The sequence below is a fragment of the Stegostoma tigrinum genome, chromosome 22, assembly GCF_030684315.1.
Source record: "Stegostoma tigrinum isolate sSteTig4 chromosome 22, sSteTig4.hap1, whole genome shotgun sequence".
NCBI lineage: Eukaryota > Metazoa > Chordata > Chondrichthyes > Orectolobiformes > Stegostomatidae > Stegostoma > Stegostoma tigrinum.
In genome coordinates this window covers 55,206,632-55,216,446 of record NC_081375.1, presented here as the reverse complement: position 1 = coordinate 55,216,446, position 9,815 = coordinate 55,206,632, and the positions used below count along the sequence as shown (strand labels likewise).

The window sequence follows — 9,815 nt, the reverse complement described above, 5'->3', positions numbered from 1 at the left end:
TCACCTGTGGAACCTGTTCAATATCACGCAGGAAGATCTGTTGATTCCGTGACACAGATGTGGATCTGTGATAGTCCACAAGTTCATTCAGAGAGTTAAACTTCACTACCCACAGGAAGTACTTCCCTGCACCATCGCGTAGTACTTTAAAATGCTGCACATCATTCCCAAACCTGTAAGGGATAGAGAAAGGAAAACTATTCTTTTTAAAAGGCACGTTTCTTAAAAGCTCTCAAAACATCACAATTGAAACTACACCCCGGCACTCTAAGATATCAAGGTGTACAGCTGGATAACACAGCATGCCAAGCAGCATCAGAGGAGCAGGAAGGCTGACGTTTCAGGCCTAGACCCTTCTTCCTGCTCTTCCAATGCTGCTTGGCCTGGTGTGTTCATCCAGCTCAACACCTTGTTATCTCAGATTCTTCGGCATCTGCAGTTCCTACTATCTCTCCCAAGCACTCTAATATGTCTTATGTGTTGTTTCATCCAAAGGCAACTACTGCTGTGAGTTGTACATCCAGATGGAACGGCTTGGTTTATTTTTCCGTCCTGCGAGTGTTTGATGGACCAGCACTGTTTAAAAGAGTAGACTCCGTATCTGACCTCAAACTGTACTTGACATGGGAGCGTCTGACAGGGACAGTGAAGTAGAAGCCTTACTTTCAATTTAAATTAACTTGTGTTCTACCCAACCTTGGGACATTGTGGCCAGAATTGAAATCGGTTTGTTTTTGTGCAAACCTGTTTCCTATTGAGATTGTAAAAAATAATTAGTGTGATGAGAAGAGAAGTGGAATACGACTGTGAGGAATCAGAGCTGTGGCAGATGCTGTTTTTCATGCAGAAGTGTATGTTGATAGTAAAGTTCTTCTGAATGATGAAACACAGATATTCGGGACTCATAGTGATCTTTAACTTTGCGAGTGCTCGTAAAATAAACTGCTGGGCTATACTTCTTGTGGTATGAAGAATAAAACGACAGAAATGATGCTGAATTGGTGCAAGCGTTGGTTAGAACACAGTTGAAGTATTGCATGCAGGTCTGGGCATCTCAGTGTAGGGAGGATTAGGGCGAAGAAAAGGGACCAGTAACAGGTGATTATAAAGGAAAACTGAGGAATTGGGAATTTCCTCAATGGAGTAGAAGCATGGAAGAAGTGAACGTAACGATTTGGGATGCAGCACTGATGGATATGTAAGGTCATTACAGGACATCTAAGATATGCCAAACCAGCTTCCTTGCCTGTAATAATTTGGTAAGTCAAATCACAGGAACCAGAGACCATTCATCCTCTTGGCTGTCTTCTGCAATGTGATCAGCTCATGGTTGATCTTTATATTAATTGCATCCAAGGTTCCATATTGTTTACAACCTTGTCTCTCAATCTCAATTAATATTATTACTCAAGACTTGGGGGTGGGGACATGGTAATTTGTGAAAAATTGTTTCTCCTGCTAACTTAATAATAGAGATTGTCCGCTGACATTGGAAGAATTGTTTAGAATATTGTTTGCTTTGGCATATGGAGGACAGTGACTGTAACCTTTCAAATAAGTATCATTTATGGCCAAATGTAAAAGGAAAAGACCGATTTGAAGCAAACAGATCCAGCGTAGTGGGCAGTTACCCACTTAAAAAAGGCAGAATGGCCTCCTGGACTAACATTCCATTAGGCCTCTCAGTTATATTAGGAAGTCTCATCAACGGGACCATTGCTTAATTTATATAGGTATACCTTTTCAATACTGGAGTTGTCCAGAAACTGGAAGTTTTTCGAATGTCCCTTCCATGTTTCTTTTTAAGATTTTACTCAATATATCCAGCCCATTCTGGTTGGTGCTCTATGGCACTGCACGTATATCCTTTGCCACTTGAGTGTCACTCTGTTCCCATGTTTTAAGCATCATTAACCGTCCCCAAACTCCCAAATAGCCTAACCTAATATTCAGCATGGCCTTGGTCCTGTGGTTGCTAGTTCTTTTTTGATTTGGTCATGGGATGTGGTTGTCACTGGTTAGTCCAGCATTTATTATCCAGATGGCAAACTAGACTCAACCACATTGCAGTAGGTCTGGAGTCATGACAGCCAGAGCAGATAAGGACAGCAGATCTCCCTCCCAAGAGGGCATTAGCGAACCAAATGAACAACTTATAAAAGAATTTGGGCAGCTACATGAATAGGAAAGGTTTAGAAGGATATGGGACAAATGCAGGCAATGGGGCTACTTCAGTTTAGGAAACCTGGTCGGCATGGATGAGTTGGACCTAAGGGTCTGTTTCCATGCTGTGTGACTTGATTACTCTATTACAATATGAGGTGGGGGAGGAATTTACATTTGCCTTCATTTAATCCATAGTCACTCCAGTTTCTAGGAGTTGTTATGGTTGCTCAACCACAGCTGTTAAGCTGCCTTGCATGAGGTCCAATACAGCGCTCCACTGACGTTCCGATTTCAATGCTTTGTCAATCAATCTACAGAATTATTAGAGCTTTTATCTGTAAGAAAAGATCTGCAAATATTTTCAGATCCAATTTAAGAGACCATGCAGTTCCAACAGCTGCCAATACAGCTCATAAGTACAGGAGCAATAGTGAGCTTTAGTACAGCACCATGTCCTGCAAAGTGACTGGTGAAACATTCCCTGGATGTGTGTAGTCAGCTTGGAGACCCATTCTGTCCATCAAAGTGATATCAAAAGAACAGTGGTTGCAACGGGATTATTCAACTATAAAATGGTTAAGACCTTTCTACTGGGTTGGGAGGGCGGGGAGAGGCGGTGGAGTGTGGAAGGAAAATGATTTGGTTGGGAAGAGATATCTTGAACTCGTTAAGATGAAACACAAGGCATTGCCACAATATATTCACATATACATCAGTTACTAAAACCTTTGGTCCCAATACCCGGCTCCCTGTGCATAAAATATCATAGCACAGACTGAGGTAATTTAATCCATGGTACAGTTCTTGCCAGTTGGCTTAAATTGGTGTCTGTGTTAAAGGGGCTTCAGGGATTTCAGTTGTTTGTTAAAAGGAATATCGTTCTATGAATCCCAATCTTGAAGGATCTTTTAACCATCTCAGAGTCAAGGATGGCAAGCTTAAGGGTTACACTTGGGGGGTAGTGTACAAGGATATTTTACTTCTCTTAAGAGATTGTTAGTTATCTCAAATCAAGTAATACGAACAGGAAACGTTGCAATGGGAGGCAATGGCCTAGTGGTATTATCACTAAACTGTTAATCCAGAGACCCAGGTTTGAAGCCAACCATGGCAGATGGAGTTTGAATTCAATAAATATATGGAATTAAGAGTCTAACGATTGTCATGAATCCATTGTCAATTCTTGGGAAAACCCATCTGCTTCACTAATAGTTCCTTTTAGAGAGGGAAACTGCCATTCTTACCGCATCTGACCTACACGTAACTCCAGACCCACAACAATGTGGTTGACTCTTAACTACTCTCTGGCTAACCAAGGATGGGCAGTAAAAGCTGGCCTAGCCAGCAATGTTCAAATCCCATGAATGAATTAAAAAAAGATCTGCTAAGCTCAGACAGCTAAATTAATAAGATGGCACTATTCAATGGGGAGAGAAGTCAGCCTGTATATCGAGGCCACCCCCACGCCTACTGAAAATGGTTCAATCCATTGTCACCCTTCTCTGCAATAACCAGTTAGAATGAAAGCAGCCCTTAAAGGGATGAACAGTGACACTGAATGACCTCATTGGAATATATAGAATTACTTTGAGAAGTCAGCAAAAGTGAGCGTTAAAGTCCTGCAATTGCTACCCAACAGCATTGTGCCGGTACTCAGCACATGAACTGCAGCTGTTCAAGAATGCAGCTCATCAGCTTCTGAAGGGCAACTAGAAAAGGGCAATAAATGCAGGCCCAGGTGGCAACACCAGCTTTCCATGAATTAATTAATGAAAATGTCTTAGTATAACAGATCAGCCATTTAGAGATGATTGTGCATCTTTGAGGATTCTCTATCGCAGCATCTTACAGAAGCTTAATGAAGGTGGAACAGTGGCTCTGTGGTTAGCACTGTCGCCTCACAATGCCAGGGACCCGGGTTTGATTCCATACTCAGGTAATTGTGTGGAGTTTGTATGCTCTCCCCATGTGTAGGTTTCTGCTGGGTGCTCCAATCTCTTCCCTACATAGTCCAAAGATGCGCAGGTTAAGTGAACTAGCCATGCTGAATTGCCGCTTGGTGTCCAGGGATGCACAAGCTTGTTGGATTAGCCCTGGGAAATCACGTTACTGGGACAGGGTGGCAAGCTGGGTTTGGGTGGAGGCTCTTTGGAGAGTCGATGGATTGAATGGCCCCTTTCTGCACTGTAGGGACTCTATGATGCCTTGATTAATTGTTGAGTGAGATCACTCAACATTTAGACATTGAGGGAATCAAAGTGTCAAGAAGGTATATAATCGCCAGGATCATACTGAATGGTGAAGCAGCCCAAGAGATTGAATGGCCTACTTTTGTTCTTATTGTTCAAGTTCTTCAAAGAAGTCCTGATGAGTGCTCCTGAGGTGAGGGTGTGGGTGTACCTGTAGAAGTGAGGAACAGAGTGGAGAGGAACAGACAGGAGCCTTTTTTTTGGATCTTCACTACCTGCTGATACTCACTTAACTGAGAGTGAGAAGTCTCCAGGAGCACTTTCACTTTCCCGTATCAGGAAAGCTCCATCGTGCCTCTGTTTGCTGAGCAGCTCCTCTGCCTTCGCTCTGGAGATTTTCCCAAAGAACCACCTGTAAAAACAAATGGAAGGAAGTCACTCGTGTTCAGTGGTAAACAGCACACAAAGGTAGAAGCACTGCTCACCCACCACTAACACTAATATTTATATTTAATTAATAGCTGTAACAGAGCAAAACTTTTGTATTCAGATGATTAATGGAAACAAACTGACACCGAGCCAAAGGAGGAGGCATTAAGATAGCTGGCTAAATACCTGGCCAATTTAATCCCTTAAATAGGATAAGAAGGATTGGGAGAAAGAGAGCTAGAGAACTCAGGACCCAGTTTGTTGAAAATACAGGCTCCAACTTTAGGGAAGCAGAAACCTGGGAGGATACACCACAGCGATTCATTGATATTCAACAGCACCTTCGAAATACTCATCACCCAAAAGGACAAGGGCAGCAGATGAATGGTAACACCATTAGTTGCAAAATAGAACACAGAACATAGAACATAGAACAGTACAGCACAGAACAGGCCCTTCAGCCCACAATGTTGTGCCGACCATTGATCCTCATGTATGCACCCTCAAATTTCTGTGACCATATACATGTCCAGCAGTCTCTTAAATGACCCCAATGACCTTGCTTCCACAACTGCTGCTGGCAACGCATTCCATGCTCTCACAACTCTCTGCGTAAAGAACCTGCCTCTGACATCCCCTCTATACTTTCCACCAACCAGCTTAAAACTATGACCCCTCGTGCTAGCCATTTCTGCCCTGGGAAATAGTCTCTGGCTATCAACTCTATCTATGCCTCTCATTATCTTGTATACCTCAATTAGGTCCCCTCTCCTCCTCCTTTTCTCCAATGAAAACAGACCCAGCTCAGTCAACCTCTCTTCATAAGATAAGCCCTCCAGTCCAGGCAGCATCCTGGTAAACCTCCTCTGAACCCTCTCCAAAGCATCCACATCTTTCCTAAAATAGGGCGCCCAGAACTGGACACAGTATTCCAAGTGCGGTCTAACCAAAGTTTTATAGAGCTGCAACAAGATCTCACGACTCTTAAACTCAATCCCCCTGTTAATGAAAACCAAAACACCATATGCTTTCTTAACAACCCTGTCCACTTGGGTGGCCATTTTAAGGGATCTATGTATCTGCACACCAAGATCCCTCTGTTCCTCCACGCTGCCAAGAATCCTATCCTTAATCCTGTACTCAGCTTTCAAATTCGACCTTCCAAAATGCATCACCTCGCATTTATCCAGGTTGAACTCCATCTGCCACCTCTCAGCCCATCTCTGCATCCTGTCAATATCCCGCTGCAGCCTACAACAGCCCTCTACACTGTCAACGACACCTCCGACCTTTGTGTCGTCTGCAAACTTGCTGACCCATCCTTCAATCCCCTCGTCCAAGTCATTAATAAAAATTACAAACAGTAGAGGCCCAAGGACAGAGCCCTGTGGAACTCCACTCACCACTGACTTCCAGGCAGAATATTTTCCTTCTACTACCACTCGCTGTCTTCTGTTGGCCAGCCAATTCTGTGTCCAAGCAGCTAAGTTCCCCTGTATCCCATTCCTCCTGACCTTCTGAATGAGCCTACCATGGGGAACCTTATCAAATGCCTTACTGAAGTCCATATACACCACATCCACAGCTTGACCCTCATCAACGTTTCTAGTCACATCCTCAAAAAACTCGATAAGGTTTGTAAGGCATGACCTACCCCATCAATCTTCCATCAAGCCACACATCATGCTGACTTGGAAATACAGTCGCCATTCTCTCACTGCTGCTGGTTCAAACTTTTGGAACTTCCTAACAGAATTATGGTACTTTTTATACCAAGTGGACAGCATCAGCTCAAGGTAATGGGTCAATGCCACCTTCCCATGGACAATATGTACTGTTCCAGTCAAACAAGACGAGAATGGGCAAGTCAAGGTACAAAATGCACAAATGAGTATTTCAGCAAATGAACCAAGCTAGGAAAGATATCCACCTGGTAACAGTACCAGTTATTCCATCCAATTGTCTCTGTTGAGGCCAGCTATTTGGATACAGAACTGGCTTGTGGAGGATTGCTAAACAGACTGGAGGCCCGTGACCAGCAGAACACCACAAGGTCCACTGTTTTTTGTTATTTATATATCTGATTTGGATGTGAACATAGGAAGTGTGGTTAGTAAGTTTGCAGATGATACCAGGTGGTGTAATGGACAGCCAAGAAAGTTCCTCCACAGTATGAAACCTTGAGCAGATAGGGTGAGGAATGGTGGAAGGAATTTAATTTAGATAAATGTGAGGTGCTGCATTTTGGAAAGGCAAATATGGGAAGGACTTATGCAGTAAATGGGTAGGTCCTGAGGACTGCTGCTGAACAAAGAAACCTTGGAGAGCAGGTTCACAGTTCCTTGAAAGTACAGTTGCAAGTAGACAGGCTAGTAAAAGCAGTGTTTGGTATGCTTGCCTTTATTGGTCAGTGCGTTGGCTACAGAAGTTGGGAGGTCATGTTGTGGCTGTACAGGGCATTGGTTAGGGTACTTTTGTAATACTGCGTGCAATTCTACTATAAGAAAGATGTTGTGAAACTTGAATGGGATGGGAAAAGATTTATAGGAACGTTGCCAGAGTTGGAGAGTTTAAGCTTATAGGGGCAGGCTGAATAATCTGGGGCTACTTTCTGTGGAGTGTCAGAGGCTGAGGGGTGACCACATAGAAATATATAAAATCATGAGGGGTATGAATAGGGTGAATGGCCAAGGTCTTTTCCCCAGGGTAGCAGAGTCCAAAACTAGACAGCGTAAGTTTAAGGTGAAAGGTTAAAAAGGGACCTAAGGGCCAAACATTTCATGCAGAGGGTGGTGCAAGTATGGAATGAACTGCCAGAGGAAGCGGAGGTGGCTAGAACGATTACAACATTTAAGGACTTTTGGATGGGTATATGAATCAGAAGGGTTTAAAAGGAATATGAGTTAAATGCTGGCAAATGGAACTAGATTAATTTAGGCTATCGGGTTGGCATGGATGGGTTGGACTGAAGGATCTGCTCTCATACTTTACAGCTATATGACAGAGTCTGCTTTAAAATCCAGCTTGATGCATAATGCTCAGGTTTTATTCAAAGGAGTACCTCAATTCCCTGCTTAAATCCAACATCCTTACTTCTAATCTATGTTCCTGGGATTTGAAATGTGGCACAAGGTCCCATGTGCTCAGACTGGTTTTATTAATTCGTTTCAATCTGGGTATGAGTTGGTTTCTCTCTTGTTAATCTTTTCTTCAGAGGCAGTGCAATCTATCAACATTATCTACATCCAACAGCCTATGCAAGGAGCAACTGATATCAATAGCAAGATGGATTGTAACCTGCAGTGTGGAGTGTGGCAGTTTGGTAAGTGTGGGAATTAGTTTTGGGGGAGAGGTAAGGATTTTCTTCTTTCTGTTGCCACTTCCTAACTACTTTCATAGATCAGTGGAGGCAGGAGCAGACCACAGCTGGGACAATTTTAAGGGCTTAACTGGGAAGTTGTGGAGATAAGAAAAACTAAGAATGAGAGGCTGAGTCAGTAGTTAGGAAGGCAAATGCAATATTGGCATTTATTTTGAGGGGGGTTCAATATAAAAGTGATGCATTTTGGAAGGTCGAACTTAAATGCTGAATATAGGATTAAAGGCAGGATTCTCGGCAGTGTGGAGGAACAGCGGGATCTTGGTGTTCAAGTGCATAGCTCCCTCAAAGTTGCCACCCAGGTGGATAAGGTTGTTAAGAAAGCATATGGTGTTTTGGCTTTCATTAACAGGTGGATCGAGTTTAAGAGCCGCGAGGTTATGCTGCAGCTCTACAAAACCCTGGTGAGACCACACTTGGAATATTGAGTCCAGTTCTGGTCGCCCTATTATAGGAAAGATGTGGAGGCTTTGGAGAGGGTGTAAAGGAGGTTTACCAGGATGCTGCCTGGACTGGAGGGCTTGTCTTACGAGGAGAGGTTGACTGAGCTCGGGCTTTTCTCTCTGGAGAGAAGGAGGAAGAGAGGTGACCTGATCGAGGTGTACGAGGTAATGAGAGGCATGGATAGAGTCGATAGCCAGAGACTTTTCCCCAGGGCAGGATTGACTGCCACGTGGGGTCATAGTTTTACGGTGTTAGGAGGAAGGTACAGAGGAGATGTCAGAGGGAGGTTCTTCACCCAGACAGTTGTGAGCGCATGGAATAGTTTGCCAGTAGTAGTCGTGGAAGCGGAGTCATTAGTGACATTTAAGCGACTGCTGGACATGCACATGGACAACAGTGAATTGAGGGGAATGTACGTTAGGTTATTTTATTTTTGGATTAGGATTATTGCACGGCACAACATTGTGGGCCGAAGGGCCTGTACTGTGCTGTACTTTTCTATGTTCTATAAAAGCAGTGATATACTGCTGAGGGCCTATAAGGCTCTGATGTGGCCACATTTGGAATATTGTGCACTGTTATGGGGTCCATATCTCAGAAAGGACGTACTGGCCCTGGAGCAGGTTCAGAGGAGGTTCACAAGAACAGTCCCAGGAATGAAAAGCTTAACATTTGAGGAACGTTCAAGGACTCTGGGTTTATACTTGATGAGTTTAGAAGGATGAGGGAGGGATCTAATTAAAACTTACAGAATATTGAATAGCCTATCCAGAGTGGACATTGGAAAGATGTTTCCATTGGTAGGAGAGATTAGGACCCAAGAGCTTTAGCGTAAAGGGAAGACCTTTTAGGACGGAGATAAGGAGAAATGTCTTCAGCCAGAAAGTGGTGAATAGAATATTACAGCACAGTACAGACCCTTCGGCCCTCGATGATGTGCCGACCTGTCATACCGATCTCAAGCCCATCTAACCTATACTATTCCATGTACGTCCATATGCTTATCCAATGACGACTTAAATGTACCTAAAGTTGGCGAATCTACTACCGTTGCAGGCAAAGCGTTCCATTCCCTTACTACTCTGAGTAAAGAAACTACCTCTGACATCTGTCCTATATCTTTCACCCCTCAATTTAAAGCTATGCCCCCTCGTGCTTGCCGTCACCATCCTAGGAAAAAGGCTCTCCCTATCCACCCCATCTAACCC

General features: G+C 43.6%; 1 protein-coding gene across 1 annotated transcript in view; it reads right to left on the bottom strand.

Annotated features, from left to right (window-relative positions):
- LOC125463607 (growth factor receptor-bound protein 2) overlaps positions 1-9,815 on the bottom strand; it is a 178,581-nt gene that overhangs the window by 6,547 nt on the left and 162,219 nt on the right. Inside the window, exons 3-4 of the mRNA XM_048555089.2 lie at positions 4,645-4,767; positions 5-173 (exon numbers count right to left, since the gene is read on the bottom strand). Coding sequence (XP_048411046.1) covers positions 5-173; positions 4,645-4,767 — 292 coding nt within the window. The remainder of the gene's footprint in view (positions 1-4; positions 174-4,644; positions 4,768-9,815) is intronic.